The sequence below is a fragment of the Podarcis filfolensis genome, assembly GCF_964270895.1.
Source record: "Podarcis filfolensis genome assembly, chromosome: 3".
Classification (NCBI taxonomy): Eukaryota; Metazoa; Chordata; class Lepidosauria; order Squamata; family Lacertidae; genus Podarcis; species Podarcis filfolensis.
In genome coordinates this window covers 33,889,679-33,912,502 of record NC_139606.1, presented here as the reverse complement: position 1 = coordinate 33,912,502, position 22,824 = coordinate 33,889,679, and the positions used below count along the sequence as shown (strand labels likewise).

The 22,824-nt window shown below is 41.3% G+C and overlaps 1 protein-coding gene across 2 annotated transcripts in view; it reads left to right on the top strand.

The window, feature by feature from the left end:
• The window catches only part of BMP5 (bone morphogenetic protein 5), a 53,716-nt gene that overhangs the window by 8,553 nt on the left and 22,339 nt on the right, over positions 1-22,824 (top strand). For both annotated transcript variants that reach the window (XM_083607333.1, XM_083607334.1), the window contains 2 exons: positions 16,491-16,683; positions 20,625-20,773. In XM_083607333.1, the coding sequence (XP_083463459.1) occupies positions 16,491-16,683; positions 20,625-20,773 (342 nt within the window). The remainder of the gene's footprint in view (positions 1-16,490; positions 16,684-20,624; positions 20,774-22,824) is intronic.

Below are 22,824 nucleotides of genomic sequence, written 5' to 3'. Positions count from 1 at the left end.
AGCTGCCTTCAGAAAACTGGTGGGCAGTGGGATGACATGAGGGTGGTACATTGGGAAAAATATTCTAGGAAAAACGAGAAGTGAAATAAACAATAAAATATGACAGTATGTTAAAAAGAGAGCAGCTGGCGGGGGGGGGGGAGATATCACAGCTTTAGTACCAGAGGGAGGGATCCGAATTGCTGAGGCCTCTTTAAAGTACAGCAACCACCCCAGTTCCAGAAGCAAATCCTTTCATCCCAGCAAAGTAAAACACATGCACCAAAAGACCCCATCCCACCTCAGTATGTGTGCATGCAGGGAGTACACAGAGCAGCTACTAATGCTTCTGGCCATAAATAACATAGTAGCTAGCTTTCTAAAAACCACAGGTTAAAGGATGAGGGCTGCCATGACGCACACAGAGAGGCTGAGATCAGAAGAGAAGCAAAAAAGGAGGTCAGTCAAAACAATGAATCCCCTTGTTCAGAGTCATATTTATGAGTGCTTCACTGCACCTAAAGTTCATATTTTATTGGCTAGGCCATGGGGTTTCCCCATTTGCTCATCTCTTAAAATAACACCCCTGGCTAAAGATTCCTATAAAACACATGAGTGCTATAGCAGGCAAAACCTGTCAGTCCTGACAACCGGTTAGTTTGTTTTGGTGGAGTGGTGTTGGAGGGACTTTCAATTTTTGCCCTGAAGATTGAGATGTTTTCTGTGCAAAGTTGACCGTAGGGCGTTTCACGTTCAGTCCTCGTTTTGAGACACACATTTCTTAAACATTATTGTTTGTTTGCAGGCTATTAGTCTACGTTTCATCTCTCCGTTTGGTAACCCACCTTGTAGTTTGAAGAAAGTGTGGTGTGTAATAAGCAACCCATGGAAAAACAAAAAACAAAATCTATGCTTCCATCATGAAAAAGATGCCACCAAAATCCAACGGGCAAATATTCGTGCTGTTTCTATGGTGTTTAGAATGCTTCTGTTCTCTTGGCTGAGGCTAAAGGTAGATCATAGCTCAGTGGTGGAGAATGTTCTTTTTCTGCAGAAGGTTCCTGATTCAGTTGCCAGCATCTCCAGGTAGCACTGCCAGTTAGTGTAGGCCAGGGCTTTTTTCCCCAGGGGGAACTCGCTGGAACTGAGTTCCAGCACCTCTCAGGTGGATGCCATTGCCATTCTAAGAGAAAGAGGTGAATTCCAGCACCTTTCCCCTGCAAGAAAAATAGCAGGGGTGTAGACAATACTGAGCTAGACCGAACAAAGGATACAGCAGCTCCCTATTTTCCTATATTATGCTGTTTCTTTTTCCCACTTCCTTCTTTGTCCTTATAGTTCCCAGTCCTGTTTGCTCACTGTCACTCACAACACACAGTTGTTCTGTTTCCATGCATCTGTGCAGTCCTCACGTTGGACATACCAAATATTTACATACCGGTAGGTCATCCTGGCCAATAGAATTAAAACAGTAGACTGGACAAAAGTGGCCAAGGAACTGTACTGTGGTGGCAAAGGGAAAATAGAGAAAGGGCAATGAGAAGAGTTGCAGTGAAACAATATGGAAAACTGGGAGCTGCCTTTCAACATAATAAGACAAAACATGTAAGTTTAGTCTCAGCCTTGCCAAGAAATTCCACCCAAATAATTTGTACAACACTCCGTTTCTGCCCAAACCCGACTTCTTATTTATAAACAAAATATATGCTTCTGTCCAGCTGGACAATGTTAGTAGTTAAGTGCCCTTCTTATTGGAGGAGCCAACACATTTTGGAGACCCTGTTCCCCAAACAGAAAGACTAGATTCAGTGTCTATAAAATCCCCAAGAGTAACCTATTTCTGCTTATGCGCAACTGAAATGGAATGTATCCTTCAATAGTTAAAATTTATTGCTTGTGTTTCAATTATATATTCTTCCAAAGCATCTTTAAAAGGGGATTTTAATGGATTGTTTTAATTCATTGTCTTGATTCACAGAATTCTGCATGCCATATTTTAGAGTACGGTAGCAGAATCTATGGCCTTCTGTACGTTGTTGGGTTTCAACTCCTGACAGCCCCAGCCAGCATAACCAATGGTCAAGAATGATGAGAGCTGTTGTAGCCCAACAACTTATGGAGGGCTTCAGGTTCCCTGATCCTGGTTATGAGAATCAGGTTTGAGCCGTGGGCTGTTGTACGTCCTCCTCCCCTCCCTCCTGAATAGGTTTGAACTCTTGCCTTTTCAGCACTAACACTAGTTTCTCATGACACCTGACTCTGCAGTCGACACTTACAATTCATTCCAAATCGAAGATTGCACTCCCACTTCCAACCATGGATTCTGCCTGTGGTTTGGAGGGAATCGCTTAGCAGAATTTGCCAAGTTGGATGTCGTGGCTAAACCATGGTTAGTGCTAAATTGGAAATGGGAACACGTCAGTCCATTGTCTGGGGGAATCTACTGACTTCAGCCTATATATGTGTTTTAATTACTTAAAGTAATATAAGATTCTGCTCAACAGCGCTACGAAATTTTGATTCCGGGGTTTCTAAGCATTGCGCAAGTGTCATGTTTGTGGTGGACAAAGTTAGTGCTACTACAAGTGAATACAGAGTATGCAAAAGGTATAATGCAGTACAGTGGAACTTGTGGTTAAGTACTTAATTCGTTCCGGAGCTCTGTACTTAACCTGAAACTGTTCTTAACCTGAAGCACCACTTTAGCTAATGGGGCCTCCTGCAGCTGCCGTGCCACCGGAGCACGATTTCTGTTCTCATCCTGAAGCAAAGTTCTTAACGCGAGGTACTATTTCTGGGTTAGCGGAGTCTGTAACCTGAAGTGTATGTAACCTGAAGCGTATGTAACTCGAGGTACAACTGTATAGCTATCTGTTACACACTAGACCTTTAAAGTACATTCCCGCTCCCTCCCAAGAATTATGGGAACTGTAGTTTACCTCTCACATACCTACAATTCCCAGCATCCTTAGCAAACTACGGTTTGTACTTTTAATGTGCTTTAAAGATCTGGTGTGTTTGCAGCCTTAAAGTACAATCATATGCTTGGTTACTTGGAAGTCCTATTGTGTTAAATGTGGCTTGCTCTCTAGGATATGTGTTTAGGATTGCAGCCTTTATGTATTTAATCAGGAAGGCAAAATATAGCATACTAAATTTATGAAAACTGAATTGCCTAAAATGAAATTGCTTTTTATTTTAAAGTTGCTTTGTTTTTTGTTTTTTTAAAAACAAAGAAAAGCAAAAACCAATACTGTGGATTCATTTCAGCCCTGGCCTTTGCGTGATTCCTTGCTTGGGCCAATTTTTATCTGCTGACCATCTGACCCCTGTTGTTAATTTTACTTAATTGCATCCTGTTTTAATGTTTTGCAATGAGGATGAAAGTTCTTAAAGCCTTATGGAGAGGATATGAAGGCTAATAATAGCGAATGTTGTAATAAAGCCCGGTCTCATGAGGTTATTTCTTTAGTCTGATGGGTGGCATACTAGTTTCAAGATCTTAAAGTAAGGTGGAACTCTGAATCAAGTTCGTTCTGAAGAGGGAGATTGTCTTCCTATTGTGAAAAAAGCCTTTCCTGTTTGCTTTTTTGGGAGTTGGAATGCTCTCCAAAAGCATTATTTGGGATGTAGCCCCTTTGAATAATCAGTAACAGCACTTGAGTGCAGATAGGGTTGATCTGAGGCTTGTAGATATCACAGGAAGCATCCATCTGGAACATAGCAAGCTGTTTACATAGGGTCAAACTATCTGATCACCTAGTCCAGTGTTGTCCATTCTGACTGGCCGCAGTAATTTAGGGTTTCAGGCTGAGGTCTTTTCACATCATGGCAGGTGGGTGGGGTACAAATAATAAAATTATTATTGTAGTTATTATTATGTGCTCTTTGATCCTTTTAAATTTTAAAATACAGTCGTACCTTCGTTTTTGAACAGCTTATTTCTTGAACGTTTTGGTTCCCGAACGCCACAAACCCAGAAGTGACTGTTCTGGTTCTGGGAAGCCAAATGTCCAACTGGGCTTCTGCAGCTTCTGATTGGCTGCAGGAGCTTCTGATTGGCTGCATGTGAGTTCTGTCACAAAACAGTGGCACAACTCTCTGATTCTAAGTAAGTCCAGGATGTATTGTCTGACTGGAGATAAGGACTTATGTGTGTGTCTCTTTGTGTGCATCTAATATTTCTTCAGGAAATCATCGATGACCTTTCCAGCCTCTGTGTATATTCCAAATGCTGAAAGCTCTTTGACTTCAAGTCGTTTGCGCTTTGACCAAATGAATAAAAATGGTAATGTTGTGCACCTCTAAGACCTGGATGCTGGTAAATACGTTTACTTGAAAGTTTCAAGTTTACTTGAAACGTACTTGAAAGTAAATACGTTTTCTTGAAAGCCAGCCCTGCTCATTTCAACAGAAATTATTTCTATATATCCATTTCACATACCTGAAACAATGTGCATTCTGCTCTAGGAAGATCTAAAAATGTCAGTCCCATGTGTTTTTGGTTTACAGTCTGTTTACATAATACGCAAGTGATGCTTCTCTCAAGGGGGCAAGTGTCTCTTACATGTTATATAAACACAGTGTAAAGTGAAACCACGTGGTGGAAATTTTCAAACCTTCTCAATGTAGCTGTAGTCATGGAAGCAGCAGCAAGCACATGGCTTCGGGTGTGAAAAAAAGAGGAGTTTTAAGCATGCTCAAGATCAGTCCTGAAGATCTCCATGTCCTTATGTAAAACCAAAGCATCCAAAGCATTTTTTAAAAAGGGATTAGTATGTATGTTACTTTGTACTTGGTATGGGGTGAGGGGGAACTCATAAGAGTGATATGAAAGGGTGACACATTTTCATTCAAAATGTGTGCACATTCTTCACTTTTAAAAAGCTGTTTTAGATACAGGCAAGACTCCTAAGCAACATCACACAACTATAGTCATCTGAGGATTGGTGTTTACTAATTTAAATGTATGCGTTAATTAGCTGAAGATTGCAAGAATGTATGGGGGGGGGATTTCCCCTAATTCTGTTTTCTAGGTTGTTTATTGTTTTGTAACAATGATGGGATGATCAAATGACTGCTGCCATTCTTAAAATATGATGGCAGTTCCCTTAGAACCAAAGTATTGTACAGAAAGGGGTGCCTACCTTTTTGATACTTTATTGTCAGGGATGGGGCATCTGAGGCTGGAAATCCAATTCCCAGCAGCACCAGTCGACACAGCATATGGTTAGGGATAATGGGAGTTGTCAGGGTCGGACAACTTTAGACACCCTAAGCACTCCAGGCATCAGCGTCTGCAGAGGATTGAGGGGGCCTGACAGGACATTGTGAGGAGCCAGGGGGTGGAGCTGAACACCCTCTGAAAATTGAGGGGACCTGCCCCCCCTTAAAAATAAATTGGGAGGAGGGTAAAACAGCCCCAGTTCCTAGGAGTTGGCATCTATGCTAAGCACTTAAAAGATTTTGGGACACACACACACACACACACACACACACACACACACACTAATAAGCCATAAAACAAAATTTTGTTTTTCAAAATAAAACAAAATCTACAGTAAGATAGAAAATAATGTTTATTTTTGTATATTTACATAAATATTTATTTTTGTTCAGCTGCACCAAATGGCACATGGTAAATTTGGCACATAGCTGTCAACGTTTCCCTTTTTTAAAGGGAAATTCCCTTATTCCAAATAGGATTCCTTGCAAGAAAAGGGAAAAGTTGACAGCTATGATCTGGCAGTGGAAAATTTTGGTGGTGCCCTTGATACCCTAAGCATGTGCTTATTTTGCTTAATGGTTAATCAAGCCCTGGGTTTCCCATCTGTTTTATGCTGATCTTCTGAAGGAGGCAAAAGTCCTTGAGAACAAGAAGTGCTTCTTAAAATTAATGTAGAAGAGTTTGGATTTGATATCCCGCTTTATCACTACCCGAAGGAGTCTCAAAGCGGCTAACATTCTCCTTTCCCTTCCTCCCCCACAACAAACACTCTGTGAGGTGAGTGGGGCTGAGAGACTTTAAAGAAGTGTGACTAGCCCAAGGTCACCCAGCAGCTGCCTGTGGAGGAGCGGGGAATCGAACCCAGTTCACCAGATTACGAGACTACCGCTCTTAACCACTACACCATGCTGGCTCTCTTTGTGTCCATCCTTGTTGGCCTTGGCTATTTTCTTCTTAACATGCCCTGACATATTCTATTAGCTTCAAAACCAGTGAACACTGGATCACTGGAGGGCGCCTGATACTGAGTCAGATCACTGGTTCAACCAGCATATTGTCTACACTTGACTAGCCGTGGCTCTCCAGAGTTTCAAAATGTCTCTTCCAGCCTTGTGCAGAACTCCCAGGGATTAAACCTGGGACCTTGCACCAGATGCTCAGCCACTGAGCTGTAGTCTTTTCACAAATGGTCCATGCAAATTTTCAAATTGACACATACCTGATTCAGAAATTGTATGACTGTTTTTTCTAGCTGAATGGAAGTCAAATGCTCTGGTGAGGTAGTGCATAAGTAAGAGCAGACCCTGGCTATGAAAAAATTCAAGGAAAATGAGTTATGAGTATTATTGGAATCAGTGCTTTGCAAAGAACCTGACACATTCAATAGCAGTGAAGATTTCTGAGCCTTCATTGTATCTGGGTGGGGGGTGTCAAGCAGATTTTTATTTTTTTGCGTATTTCACTAATCTCCAGGCTGATTTGAACTGACATGCTCACTTGTAGGTTTTTGAAAACTCTGCCATTAATGGGTCTTTCTTTTTTGCTACTGAACAAAAGTAAAGTCAAGTCGAAAACAGTAGACTGTAACCAAAGCAACATAACGTGAACTTGATTTTCCTCTTATTTTTCAACCTTAGCAGGCTGAATAATTTATTTGACTTATAGGCAATTATAGACTCACCTTACCCTTTTACTAATCAGGAACAGTATAGCAGAAGCTGGCTCCCTAACAGGACATGAAGTAAATGTGGAAAATTTGACTTCCCAACTTGAAACAGGAGCTTTAGTGTATTCCGATCCATACCTGAATGATATTAATTTCTCTTAAGTTTTCCTTACTGAAAAGGTAGTGTTAGCGTCATTCTTTAGAGGGCTCTCTGTTTTGAGGGAGGGAAATTGGTATTACAGCCTGAGTGTACCATACTTTGTGTATTTATGACCTAGGGCACTAGTTTGTGATCTAAAGGCTTTTATTCAATTAAATTTCAAATGTAAAATTGACTCGGATCCCACAGCAATTCAGGTCTAAGGACTGGCAAGGTCTGGCTGCAAGACTTTAGGTCTGAACAATCTAGAAGCTACAATTTTTAGATCTATTTAAATTTGTGAAGTAAGTGTTCTTGCAAAGTTGGCAAATGTGCTGAGCTCTCTTGGAAGTATGTTGCTAAGATCTGGCAAATCGGCACCTGAAACGCTTATAATAATTGCCGGTGGTGTTTACTTTTTTATTATGGAGAAACAGAACAGTACAAAGCTAACATGACCCCTCAGATTTCAGCACAGGAGCAAGTGGGATCAGTCTGAAAGCTGTCTATCTTCTGAGAAGTGAAGTTTTGACGGATCTGGGTTTTTGTGATCCAGAATTACACCCTCAAATGCATTCCCGCCCCAGAGCACAGCAATGCTTTGCGAAATACCTCCAATTTAAGATTAACATAAGGAAAGCTGAATTCTGCTGACTGGGAAGAATTATAAGAAGAAACCACACGTGATGTTAATGATGTGAGGAGCAATCAGGAAGGACATGAGGTGCATCAGATGAAGGTGATTGTCTTTGGAAGCACAGCACCCAGGGAAGCAAGGTTTAAGTCCTGCAGTACTGATTTAAAAATCTCACTCTGTCCCCCTGAGAAGGATTAAACCTTTTCCCTCTCATGCTTCATTCCTGAGGACACTCCACTCCACAACAGGTATTTAAGTAGTTTAAGAACCTTCAGTGTTACTGCTAATCCTGTTACATGTAACAGGGTGAATCATTTTTACTTCCTGGTCTAGAGGATGCATACCCTCCAACAATTCTCCGATGAAAATAGGGACGTCCTATTCCATAATAATAGTAATAATAATAATAAGAATAATACCCCGCCCATCTGTCTGGGTTGCCTCAGCCACTCTGGGCAGCTTTTAACATATATGAAAACATAATAAAACATTAAACATTTAAAAACTTCCCTTGGATGTCTTCTAAAGATTGTATAATTACTTACCTCCTTGGCTTGGGGGGCTGCATAACTCCACACCCTCCAACATTCTCCGATGAAAATAGGGACGTCCTAAGGAAAAGCAGGACGTTCTGGGATCAAATCAGAAACTGGGATGGCTTCTGTAAATCCAGGACTGTCCCTGGAAAATAGAGACACTTAGAGGATCTGGAGGATGGTGAGGGGGCGGGGAGGTTACTAAGACACCTCCTTTTTTTGCAGATCACCATGCAGTGGTACCTCAGGTTAAGTACTTAATTCGTTCCGGAGGTCCGTACTTAACCTGAAACTGTTCTTAACCTGAAGCACCACTTTAGCTAATGGGGCCTCCTGCTGCTGCTGCTGCGCCAGAGCACGATTTCTGTTCTCATCCTGAAGCAAAGTACTTAACCTGAGGTACTATTTCTGGGTTAGCAGAGTCTGTAACCTGAAGCGTATGTAACCCGAGGTACCACTGTACACAGGAACATATGCAGAGTGGGCAGGTGTTAGGGTAGTCCAGGATTATTCATCTAGAAGGTCAAAAAAATCTTTGTGCCTGTATCATACACAGCAAAGTAGACATATGAAAAATGAAAATGAAACCAAAGCCAGCCACGGAAGTGATGGGGTCTGCTCTGTAAAATTTTATGTATGTGAAATATTCTGAAATAAAGCACACCGCTGTAGTGCTATGCATCAGCTACATTCTAGAACAGATGGACCCAGTGGATTCCTGGACTGCAACTCCTGCTGTTGCTTATCTCTGGCCATAGTGGCTGGAGCTGATAGAAGTTGTAGGCCAACAACATCAGGAGGGCTCCATGCTGGGATCAGTTGAGAGTTTTTGTAGATTAGTACTCTAGGGCAAAGATCCATGGACCACCAAGTGGTTTGCAAATGTCTGTGGCATGTCTGTAAAAATGATAACGGCATTTAAGTGGTCCATGAGAAGAAACGTTTAGGAACTACTAACTAATGCTGTATGATTCTGCAATATGGACACTTTTTGATCTTGAGATACATAACGTCATAATATAGCAGCTAAATATATTAGTCTACAAAGGAATGGACAGAGTTCAGCAGGCTCTAAGAAATATCTATAAATATCTAGCTTTGTAGTCTCTGTGTTGCAGTACTAATATTTTCCTTGATTTCTGGTTTCCAGACATCTTATCAAGCCAATTCATTCATTCATTTTAAACGTTCTGATGCTGGTAAGGATCAGACTAGCGTAAGGAAAGACAAGGTGTCATTTCCCCCACTTAAAATCAACAACTGTAATGCCTTCCAGAATTTAATAATTAGGGAGGCAGCTGCAACGTAGCGCTTGTTTTGACTTGCAAAACAGCTACATATGACTTGGAAAGTAAAAGGAAATTATAAATGGAATGAATAACACATGTTTACAAATTAACTTTTCATCGAAACATTGCTTTATGGGGTGATATGGTTTCCTTAATTGAAATACGTTGTTGTTTTCACATGGGTGATTTTAAATGGGGGCTTTAAAAATTGAGAAAAGTAAAGGAAAGACACCGAGAACACTCTTTAATAAAGGCAGGTTTAGGGTTAGAGGGTTTACAGAAGTACAAGCCTAAATCATATGCTAGTTGGAGTCTGTACTGGCGGATTTATAGATATGCACATTATGTGCAAAATTAGGGCTCTCTGCATCTGACAGCCCCCCAAGTTATTAGTATGCATTGCTTATTGAGAGGATACCTTTGGCTACAATGATTTACTTTGGCTACATGGTTGAATTCTAGTATTTTAGCTTGTTGCACTATTTCCACTCTTCATTTCTCCTATTCCCTGATTGAAGTCACTGGAGACTGCTCCATTGGGATGGAATTGCCATTACAGTGCCTGCAAAGGCCTTGATTGAAACCCCAGAACAGGGGTGCCAGATTCTGAGCTTTCTTTCTTTTTTTTTAAAGTACATCTCTTGCCCTTCTAGAAATAAAATTATGAAGCATAATGCACAGGTACCCTTCTAAGCAATTTCTGTTACATGAGCCAGCCTGGCTGCTCCTGCCTTTCAGTGTTTTTAGCCAATGAGTGATCAGAGCTGTGATAAGTGTGTTGTTTGGACACGGGGCAATAGGAATCCCTTGGAATTATAATTGTATAAGTGGAGTAATTTCACTGGAGCCTGTGGCATCAGGGACCCCAGACTTCAAGCTTTCATTTAAAGAAGGAAAAAAAAGTCCCTAGTTCTTCTAGAAAGAAAGTTCTAAGGTTGGGGGCAATGAACCCAACACAAGCAGAGGGATGAGTATAATGTTTTTTTCTGGCTCTGCAGCACAGAACCCTTGATGGAGATGGAAAGAAGATCCACCCTCTTCTGGATTCACCCACTTACAACTCCAGTTGGCTAGGATGCTGATTCCTCCACTTATTTCTGGAGGGAAGGATTTGTCCGAGCAGTTGTCACGGGACAAAGATGGAGAGGAGATGATGGATGGGTACCACCTCTTTGGGTTTAGGGAGGATGTCAGGGTGTGGGAAGTGTTGAGGCTATTCCACCTCCTCTCCTTTGGCTGCCCATGGCAGGGCTTTCTGAAAAGCGGGGAGCTAAAGATGTCCTGTGAATGTTTGCCTTCTCTTTGCTTTGCTGCCCACGGGCCTCATGGAAGAAGAAGCAGGTAGCGGCTCTCGGCATGGGGGAGTTTCAGGGGGAAGTGTGTGCGTTTGTGCAACAGTGGAGGAAGAAGTGCAGGATCCATCCATTTCCTGCTCTATTTGTTTTGCTGCCTGCCAGCCACATGGAACAGTGGGTAGGCAGCTACTCTTTTAAAGAAGTGTATGTATGTTAGGGTGGGAACTAAAATTGCGATAGTCATCTGTTGCTCATTTTGCTGCCTGCCAGCCATGTGACATGCAGCTGCTTGAAAGTGTGTATGTAGGAACAAATGTTGTAGTGCTTGTTTGCTGTTATGGAGCAGATAATTATGGTTTCTAGTTAGGGATCCAATAGGGTTTTTTTGTTTTGTTTTTGTTTTGCTGCTTTCCCCAAGAAGACCCACAGTTTATTGCTGAAGCGGAACAAATGTCAATCCACAGACAACCCAAATGATGTTTGTTCCAGTTCAGCAGTGAACCACAGGTTTTACCAGGCAACCCACCCCCACCCCAATCTTGTACCCCTGGCTAGAAATCACAGGACAAATGGGCCATCAGTTGACTATGAGGGCGAGTGGAAAATATGGTAACTTTCCTGTTCCTGTTGCATGCTGTACAGCTGGGATGATTCCAGAACTGTTCAATGCAGTGGCAGGGAACTCAATGCAAAGGCATCATAATCACCATCACATTTCCCCTGATTGTTCCCAGTTTTGTTTTGTGGGGGGAGCCCAGTGCTGAGGAACCACCACCTCCTTTTTCTGAAGTTGTAGTTTTGTGGGGAGCAAGCCCGGCACCATCATCATTATCACCTTTCCCCAAATTGTTCCCAGGTTGTTTGAAGAATGAAGAGCACAGTGCAAAGGCAGAAACATTATTATCATTTCCTCATACACACCTAATTTTGATATAGCCACATTTATTTGGGTCAGTGTTTCACAAACTGAGGTCTCCCGTTGTTTTTGGACTACAATTCCCATCATCTCTGACCACTGGTCCTGCTAGCTAGGGATGATGGGAGTTGTAGTCCAAAAACAGCTAGAGACTCAAGTTTTGGAAACACTGATTTTGGTCAATTAATAGGACCCCTCGAAAAAGTTGTACACAAGGCCCATAGACCATAAATACATCACCATGTTTGCAGATGAGTCTCTGCCAAGGACCAAATTGTTAGGTCTATTTCTTTTCAGGGCAGGGAGGAGTGTGGGGTTCAGAGTGCTTGCAATAGGAGCACCTAGTGCTTTGACCTTGGTTTTAGTAGCTAAGGAAACCTGCACGGAAGTAGCAGAGATTGAGAGTTCTAGGGGTCATTTTGTTTAGTTGCTCCTTATCTATAATGTGTCTGAATATTTTAAAACTCTATGAACCAATTTAGCCTTAGGCTCTAAAAGAAATCGAAAATATAACGTAATCTTAAAAAAGATAATAAAATACACTTTTCCAGATAGATGAGTGTGCAAGAAAATTCATTTCTTCCTAGCTCTAGTAATTTTGGAAACTGAGCAGCTAAAGCTTTTGATACCCCTTTCAAAAGATTAGGTAAGATTAGCCCTGCAAAAGAAGATAATAGCATAAATATAGATTTTGCAATACTGAATATAATATATTACACATGTATATTTTAAAAAGCCCAATGAAAGATTAACATCTAATTTTAAGGAAAAGAGTAAGGGGGGAAATAGGCAAACTAGGAAAGCAATAGGTGTGCAAAACTAGGGGAAAATACTACTTAAAGCTACTTCCAGATGAATCCATACTTTGGGGGCAGTATATTGAGAGAGGGTGATTATTAAGATACTTTATGAGGGTCCATCAAATACCCACATAGTCCTCAGGATCTGCAGTTCCTCACAACACACACACGCGGTAAGTTGTGCAACATGCAAAGTCTTTTTGAGCCAGTTATCAACTGTGATGTTTGTTTCTAATTTCTGTTCGGAGCAAAGGGATGCGAACAAAAACAGACACTGATTCCTACATAAGTGCATTTTAGAAGTTGTGGTCTGACCAGAACGAGAAGGAGATCGTGTTTTTACCATTTGTCCTAGCTCTGACAATTTGGTATGATTCTTTCAGCATTGACTTAGCTCTTGGCGCTGCATTTCTGGAACTAGTGTGACTTTGCTTTCAGAGTAATCCACGTTCAACTGATCCAGGTTGCAGCCAAATTGTCTTGCTGGCAGGCGGAGGGGCATGTAAACAGAACCTCTCTTGTGGCAGATCAGGAAACTGACCCCTATGGACTCTGGCTGACCCACACTAGAACCACCTGCAGCTGGAGGCAACACTGTTATGGGATTGTGGCACACACACAGCCCCAAGTTTATGGCTTGGATTATGTGGGTTATTCCTAGGGGGCTAATATGTGAATACTTCCACCTTGGACAAGGGATTAGATTTGGTGGCCTCTTGCTCCTTTCATAGCTTTGTAATTCAATGAGTTCAAATATTGGCAGCATGGTGCATAATATATTCAAGCAATCACAGCTCATATATTTTTGATTTAAAGTGCCTGAAGAAAAAAAATAATACATGTAGTCCTTCATTCCGATCTAATTCCCTTTTCTACTTTGTGGAAGTTCTTTCTTTCTCATGCCTCACTTAGGATTCCTGAAGAAGAATCAAAGACGTGTGGGTGAGAGCAGGTTGAAGGTGGGAGATAGAGAAAGGGACAGAGAGCTGTTTGATGTTTCTGTCTGTTCCCAGTAACACAATAACTAATTCCTGGGGCCTCTGCCCTTTGAGTGTGTAGGAACCAGAGTCCTTGCATTTATCTGAGACTTATCTGTCACCTACCACATTTGATATCTCCAGCCTCTGCTTTTAATTATCATTCATCAGAAAGAGCACTCAGTAATTTCAAGAGGAAACTCTTGAGACCTTTGACCTGAGCTTGTCAGATAACCAAAAGTATTCACTGAAGATAAACTATCATTTCATTGGGTTCAAGATGTAAACATGTGCACTTTGTTCTGTGTCAGCTTACAGTAACCTCCGTCACCCAGAGGTGGTTGGTACAGACTGGTTTACTTTTCTGCTTCTGCAGAGAATATAGTGAGTCAGGTTCAGCCATCCCCTATCACATAATATTTAATAGATTTAAGAGTCATATAAAGCTGTCCTAACAGAAAGCAAGAGACATTTGTAAAGTGTTAGAGCTATTATGCATGTGAATTAATTTCAGGTCTTGCTCATGATTGCATTTTCAGATTTTTAAAAAAGCGTATATAACATAATAATACATGACACATTAAAAGCTTCCCTATACAGGGCTGCCTTCAGGTGTCTTCTAAAGCTTATACTGTAAGTGTTTTAAAATTCCTGGTTTTATTTCCTACTTTAATTTTCCCCAGTAACTTGCTTTTCATGTTTGTTTGTTTTATTGGCATTTTAAATGAATATTTGAGACTCTGGTAAACCTGCTTAGAGGCCTTTTGTTCTAGTAAGTGGCATTTGAATTTTGTTGACTGAAATAAATAATAAAAAATAAATAGACAGCAGCCTATTGTTCCCATCTGCCTCCTTCCCCATTCTGTCATCACAAGACATCATTTGAAATACTGATATGAGTGGGAAGCAGGTAGCTTTGCACGCTGCTCCCAGCACCCACATCCCGTGCCTGGTCAGTCCCACATATTCCCGTGTTGAACAGGGAAGATCTGAAGGGGGCTTCTACCAACTTTCAGTTGAATGCAAGTAGAAAAACTGTGTGATTGGGAAACGGGCTTTCTCAGATTTCCTGATTATGCATGCTTGTGTTCAAGCAAATGCATGCAAGGAGTCCTCTTCAGCCCTACCCGGCTCAAGATGTAGGAAGGTTGGAAATGTAGGGCAGGACTCACACACACAAGCTTTGCAGGTGAGGCTGGTGAACAAAGCTCTGTGCTTCCTACTCATGTTAATGGTTCCTGTACAGCTCTAATACCTGAACAGGGTTAAAGAGAAGGCTCTGCTGCATTTGTCTGAACATGGTTATCTCTCCCGGACGTCCCCGGAAAACTTGAAAAGAATCAAGGATTGATTGCCACACCAGGAGGCTTCCCTTTGAACAGCACATATTTCCCAAAATATTGAGAATTCTGCTGTATTTGTTGTTGGAACCATTCGATATATGCAATACTGAAAGACCAGCGAAAGGACTTGGCACCAGTTTTACTCATAAAACATGATGTGCTCCGTTTCCTTGAACACACTGAAAAGCATTTCAGTGCTAATGTAACAACGTTTTAATTTCACTAAGACAGTTCTGCAGCTTCTTAAGAGGCATTTAAGTGTGGTTGCGTCTTTGTAAAGAGGGCAAGTTTATCTCGGTACATTTCCCCCCCTTCAGTTTCGCAGCCTGAAATAGAGTTCCCAAATCAGGTGTTTCCTGCTTCTTTTCTCTCACATTCCCTATCTTATGACAGCAGGATGACCTATTTATACGTGTCTGTTCAAGTTTCTTGTTAGCAGTAAAACCAAACCCTTTTAAAAATATTTCAGCCCAAGTGCCCTATCACGGGTCCTAGTGTAGGTTGTTTAGCCCAGAAGCTTAGGATTCCTTGTCATGTTGAAAAAAAGTTAACATCCTTAATGGATGGCCTAATTTATTTATGGCTTAGATACTCTGAACAGCATAAAGCCAAAATTATTGCCTGACTTGCATAGTAATGACAAAATAAACTAAAACATCAAGGAGTGGTTTTTAAAATTATTATTAAAGAGTATTAGGAAGATATTTGGAGGTGTTTATGCTTAATGGGGTATGTGTGTGTGATTTTACTGCTAAACATAGTGTTGTGTGCATTAGTTTCTTTTGACTTCCAAGTGTATCTTTAATGAAACTTAACAGAAGCTATGCTCAGTTGGCGGAACCTACTCTGGTGTAAGTTCCCCCAAAGGCATTCCAGGGACATGGCAGGGATGGGACGGGACAGGAAGTGTCTTACACCTATTCCAAACCTCTTTCATATCAGTCACATGACCTGGGAACCTGGTGGAATATATGTTGGTAAAAAGGGGGTACAAGAAAACTGTTTTAAAGGTTTGTTTCCCTTTTACCAGGCTTGGGTTAGCTCAGGTGGCAGTAGTCACACTTCTGAATAGCGTCTGGAATAGGGGGAACTTACACCAGCTTAACTTAAAACCAGCATTAAGTTCCACTGGCTTCATACCCTTTGGATTGCTCTGCTAATCTGGAGTCAGGCATCCTGGTCCAGCCAAGCAAATCCCCATGAGAATAGACTTCTTCTACACACTCAGTCAATGCAAATGCACATCTGTCTGTAAATTAGTCTTTTGCCCTGTTATAGAATTATGACTTAGCTGGCTTCTTCTTTTCTTCATTCTCTGATGCTTCATTCAGTAATACACACCAAGATAATGAGCAAATTATTCCTACATGTATACAGAGCAAAACCAAACTCAATGCCTTAGTTCTTCGGTAACTTTTTATTTTCCCCACATTTTTAGGCCATATATTTTTGTCATATTTCTTGATCTCCCTTCAGCTTTCTGCCTGCTGAAATGTTGAATGCAATCACCAGGGGCTTTCCTCTTTGACCTAATGACACTTGACTTGTATAATTCAGGAGTTGTGGTTTGGCTGTTAGTCTAATTTCCCGTTGCCCTCTTTATGTTTTAAAGAATGTACAATGAATCCTGAATTAACTATGGGATATGCATTTTTTTTTCACCCTTTCATTGTTTTATTTTCACAGTTGAAAGGGACAAGGACTTTTCCCACCAACGAAGGCATTACAAAGAATTTCGATTTGACTTGACTCAGATCCCTCACGGAGAGGCAGTGACGGCAGCTGAATTCCGGATTTTCAAGGATCGAAGTTACAGTCGATTTGAAAACGAAACCATTAAGATTAGCATTTATCAGATAATCAAGGAGTATCCAAACAGGTGCCTTCTTTTTCAAATTATTTTTCCATTTGCAGCAACAAGAGAGCTGAATCTCTTCTCTATGCGCCTGGATGTATGCGAGTGAGGCAGTGACCTGCTTCAGATGCCGTGGAAAGCCAAACTATGGCTTATGAGGACCTCATGAATGTGTGAGCTCCTGAAAAGGAGTGTGACTCCCCCCACTTCAATCTCAAACCTTTATTGGTATATAGACAATATGATAAACAGTACAGGGAGTCCAGTAGCTGTTTTTGCTCCTGCGCTGCACTGATCCAGGCCAAGGTTTGATTTAGCATGCCATCTAAATTCTAAACCCTGCCTCATGGTGAACCTCTCCCCTCATTTTATATCTAATTTTGCCTAATGTAATATACACATTTTTTAATCATTTTCTCTAGCATAATGCTGTTTTGACCACTATATGCATTTTTATTTAACACACATTTTTCAGCTAGAGAACTGCATTGCAAAATTCTGCGAAGTGTGAATTTAGAGCAGTGGCTATATTTCAGTTTCTGTATTGTTTCAGAAAGTGAAAATTAGTTAGGTTTGCCTTTCAATGTGAACTGAATCAAATTCATTCCTCATCCCTACTATTTGTTTACTCCTGAGCAAGTTCTGCTATGCTTAGTGGTGCTTACTCACAGGTAAGTGTGGATAGAACGGCAGCCTAAGTGTCAGAATTTCGTTTGTGTTTATTTATCTGCACACATTCCATTCTGCACACATACTTCCATTCCTTAAATCCTAAGCACACAAACTAGGGATTACATTCCCCTGAACACAGTGGGACTTAATTCTAACTAAACATACATAGGATTGTGCTGCATGAGACAAGTAAACCAGGGTGGAAATGAAGGGTTGCCCTTTCCTCCTGAATCATGTTTTGCTTTAGAATTTCATAGTGGTATGTGACTGACCTCTGTAAGACATCAGAACCCTAGATCATGACCTGGCATCATTTCAACGTAAACCACTGACAAGGCTCGTTTCATGGCTAGGAGATAGCTGCTGGCAATTTGACTCAAAGGCAAATCAGATAACACATTTGTCACATTTTGATCCTTGCTGGTGCAGACTACCTCAGGAAACGTCTGCTTACAGAATCCTGCTTATGGGTACAGTGGCTGTGCAACCTATTCACAATATATCTGAGCATTACTCATCATATTAACTGGAACTGTCAACATCAGCGACTCAACATAAATATTCAGTTCTGCTCTGTAAGTCACACTCTGACTCTTGTCTGCCAAGGGGCCATGCCATTCTTCATGTTCATCTGGCATAGTAAAGGTACTTACGAATGGAAAAATTTAAAAAAAGGTATTACCTGTGAATTTTCCTTTTAAGATCTCTTACCTGGACAGATTTCCATCCCACCTGTCACTGGCATTTCTTGGATCATGGCAGTGTTTTCATGTTAATTTTCCTCAGCTCGTTGTGATTCTCCTCAGCATTTTCATATTTGTTGTATTATGTTGGGGTCAGCAACTCAGCATGCTTGTTGGGAGTGGCAAATTTTATTCCAGGGGTGGCATTGGAGGAAGGAGTATCTCTTTCCTCATATGCCCTTTTAAAAATCATAATTACCCCCAACATGGGAAGTGTGTATACATTACAGGCTTAAAACACAGCTAGGTCATTCTACAGGATGCTAGATATGGATCATGGCTAACCTTGTGTGGACACCAGTTCCCAAACTAGGAGTAGGAGTGCACTGGGTGAAGAATAAATTGAGGTATGCATTCCCAAGTGTGTATGTTCGTGTGTGCCTGCATGCATGTGAATGCAGGTACCTCAAATGATCCATCCCCACCTCATGGATGGCAATACGACTTTAGAAGGGTGAGTCTGATCACTAGAACTACCTCCAGAAATGACTATGCATGAGAAAGGACTAAGCACTCTTCACCCTGTGCAGCCAGAAATCTAGTAAAAATACATGCGTACAGAAAACAATCAATCAGGAGATTGTGGCATCATGTGGAATTTGAACCCTCCCTGAGGTGGTAACTGAACTGTACCGCTTCTAACAGTAGTTGAGGGAGGGCACACATTATTTAATACTTCACACAGAAATGCTCCCTGCACTTAGAAAACAAGCATGTTTATGGGATGGCTAGGCTAGAAGCTTGAGAAGCTAGGTGTTTATGAGCATGTGACACCCCTCCTCCAATCTGTAGCCTGAGGTGGTATAGCCCAAGCACAGGTTTCTCACCTCATTAAAAAAAATGGGCCTAAATCACCACAGAACTTTGCATTTTTCTCCCAGGGGTGTGTGCTCAGAACTTAAAGCTTCTGTGCGTAATCGTGGGAATAAATAGAAGCTGGTGCTATGGCATTTCATTTGCCCTTTAGAAGGGGATGCTAGGCTTTCTGTGAAGTATGAAGGGGAAAGTTCAACCCAGCTCTTAACACTTATTCTTTTGTACCTCTGCACAGTGTGTAGTTTCATTTAAGCCCTGGACAAAGTCCATGTGAGCCCAGCAAGTGCCTTTTACATCATACCCACACAGCCTGGCAAGTTTGGAAAAATAGGTTATATAGATCTGGATTCAAAACAGAGCCGTGGTTCCTAATACCAGCATGTCTGTTTTCAGCCTCTACCTGGAGTCTTTTTCTCCTAGTGGTTGGAAGCTTGAACAACCCATCTGTTGTACTGCTGCCCAGGGAGGGTGCCAGAAGGAAAATTCACAGGTATCCAATTTTCCAATTTCATCATGTAAATGATTAGTTAAGTTAACCGTTATGGATGAGCAAATGTAGGAATTACATGCACAATTTAAATGGCTAGTTTTGAAAAACACACATTGCCCTGAAATATGAATACGACAAGCCAAGTTTAATTTAACTGCAACAAGGGATATACTATATGGCTCAACTCTTATTTATTTTTACAGAACCAAGGGCTACATTTACTTTCTTAATCTATACACTGTATAAGACTTTTGTGTGTGAGTGGAATAGCTTGTTGGGCATATTAAGCCATGAATGAACTTTTAAGATTAGATTTGCCACATCCACGCTCCTCACCATAAGTAATTTTTAATGCAAATATTCCATTAGTAAGAAGTGGGCGAAGTGATGATCTTTAGGTTTGGTGTTTCCAGAAATATCTGTGAGCTATAGAGCTAAAACATCTAAACTACTGACCAAGTTTGGAAAAGGTTTTGCTGTTGAGGCTCTAATATCTACAAGTCCTATCTAGATTAATTGACCTGATTTTCAGTGTGGTTTTCATTGGACCCCACAGTAAACCAAATAAATATATAACTTTTCTCCTAATAATCATTGGGAGGGGGGAACTGCTCAAAATACCATTGGCATGTTCAAAAGCCTGATGCGTGCAGGGCTTTTCTGTTATTTTCTATGGATTGTGTCCAATGACATCCTTTGTGCACCGACAGAAGGCTCTTTGATCCAGCAGAGGTTTCCAGCAGTGTAACAGGGAAGGAGGCAAGTTTGATTGATTCGTCCCTCCACCTGCATATGGTTCTGAAGGGTCCCTCAACAATCATGGAACTGATGAGGGAGGGGACATATGTGGAAATGCAGAAGGAGTGAGAAAATTGCCTCCATTTCACTGATAGAAGCCTCTGCTCGATCAAAGATAGATGTTTCATGTACACACTGAAATTCTTCATTGCATATATATTACATGGAACTAGCAGAGCACAGCTAACAGACACAATACAGAAAAGATTCCCCTTAAGAGAAATGAAGAGTGTTTATGAATCACCGACGACAACTAAGATTGAAGTTCTCTGGTTTGTGGACCACAGCCTTTATTTCCAAAAGAAATGTCAGTGATGTCATCCACCCATTTTCAGCATTGCTGTTGTAATGCCAGGACAAATGCTTTACTGGCAGAAGCAAAGTCTAAATCCAAGGCATAATTTACTTTTAATTTCTAAATGTTATCTCTTTATTTTCTAAACTAGGGACGCAGACCTGTTTCTGTTAGATACAAGACGGGCTCAAGCATTTGACGTTGGCTGGCTTGTGTTTGACATCACTGTGACCAGCAATCACTGGGTGATTAATCCACAGAATAATTTAGGATTGCAGCTCTGTGCAGAAATGATGGATGGTAAGCTACATTTACATACCTCATTCCAAAATAGATATTTTTCTTTCATTTTTTGGTGGTTTTCCTGTCGTTTACGCACTTGTGGGATGCTCTGCATTTTAGAATGTGTGAAAGACTCTGTAAACATAATTCATGTGACTCCACGTGGGAATCTGACTGACATGTGTAACCACTTACCATACAGATCCTTTGCATCATGTATTACTGTGCCAAAGCAGCACATTTCTGGTGATGACTGACAGTGGTGTTATGAAGCTGGTGTTATATGTAGCATAGATCCCAAGCCAGCAACTGATTTTGTTGGGTGGCCACTCTAAGGTGCTGGAGGAACAAGACCTATCCTTGAACTTCTACTCCTGCACAGCAGCCAGCTAGCAAGTTTCACTTCTATAATCTGGCCTCCTTCCACAGATCTCTTTGCTCTCTTTCTTGGGGCAGGGGATGGGGAAGACTGCAGCTATTAGAAGGCCAGGTTTTATACTGGGGCTTCCAGTTACTGACTCCCTTATGAACTATACTATATTTACCTGGGCAGAGGAGATATCTATGCTGCATAAGGTCCATGAATTATACAGATTTTATGGACTGTATACCCTCTTGCCCTGTGATTTTATTACAATCCTCCATGTGAAGGTCCAATGGCCACATGACAAGGAAACCCTACTGGGCTTAACAGCAACTTTCTCTCTCTCGCTTCCTCTTGGTCCAGATCATGAGCAACTTGCAATGTGCAAGGAGGGAGGGCTGATTGGCAATAATGGAAATGCACACAGAGCTCTTAATAGCCAAAGTAAGCTGGAGTGATTCTTCTGGTAATGGGGAAATACTGCATTTATTTTACTTACTGATCTAAGGTCTGCAGGCATTGATTGAAATTTGCCTACAATTTGTCACCCTGGACTCCTTTGGGCGAAAGGGCGGAATAAAAATTAAATATATAATTAAAGAGGCAATGCGTTAGAAGAAATGACCTGACAACACCCTTGGCATTGGGGTTAGAGAGCCAGTGTGGTGTAGTGGTTAAGAGCAGTAGTCTCGTAAACTGGTGAACCGGGTTCGCGTCTCCACTCCTCCACATGCAGCTGCTGGGTGACCTTGGGCTAGTCACACTTCTTTGAAGTCTCTCAGCCCCACTCACCTAGAATCATAGAATCATAGAGTTGGAAGAGACTACAAGGGCCATCGAGTCCAACCCCCTGCCAAGCAGGAAACACCATCAGAGCACTCCTGACATATGGTTGTCAAGCCTCTGCTTAAACACCTCCAAAGAAGGAGACTCCACCACACTCCTTGGCAGCAAATTCCCCTGTCAAACAGCTCTTACTGTCAGGAAGTTCTTCCTAATGTTCAGGTGGAATCTTCTTTCTTGTCGGAAGGGTTCAGCAGCACCAGCGTCTCCAGGAATTCTCCGCGATGGTGCAGAGCCCGCTGACCTTTCACAATACCCCACAGAGTGTTTGTTGTGGGGGAGGAAGGGAAAGGAGAATGTTAGCTGCTTTGAGACTCCTTAGGGTAGCGATAAAGCAGGATATCAAATCCAAACTCTTCTTCTCCTCTTCTTAGGGAGACAGAGTATCAGAGATTGTTGCAATCTATATATCTGTATGACAAAATTGGATAGAAAATGTGTATATTAGAAATGCAGATCTATTAGAAATGCTAATCAATTTTTGTGAATACTTTTTTGTTTTTTAATCATAAGCTGATGTGGAACCTTGGAAAACTGAACTTAAGGCTGGAAAAAATGGGAAATAGAGAGAAAACAAAATGACTGATTTTCCCATCCTGGTGGTAGTTTTGTCGTCTAACCCAGCAGTTCATTGGCACATAATATATTGGATAAAAGATATTACAGTAGCCTTGGAGACAGTGAACAAAATGCAGTGGCTCTTTCACCAGTACAACCACAGCTTTTTAAACCCTGAACTCGACGGAACACAGTTCCAGCAGCCCTCAGATTGGCACCATTGCCATTATAAGGGAGGCGTTCATAGTGAGCTCCAGCACTTTTTTTTTAAAAAAAATAGAAAAATAGGACTGAGTACAACATT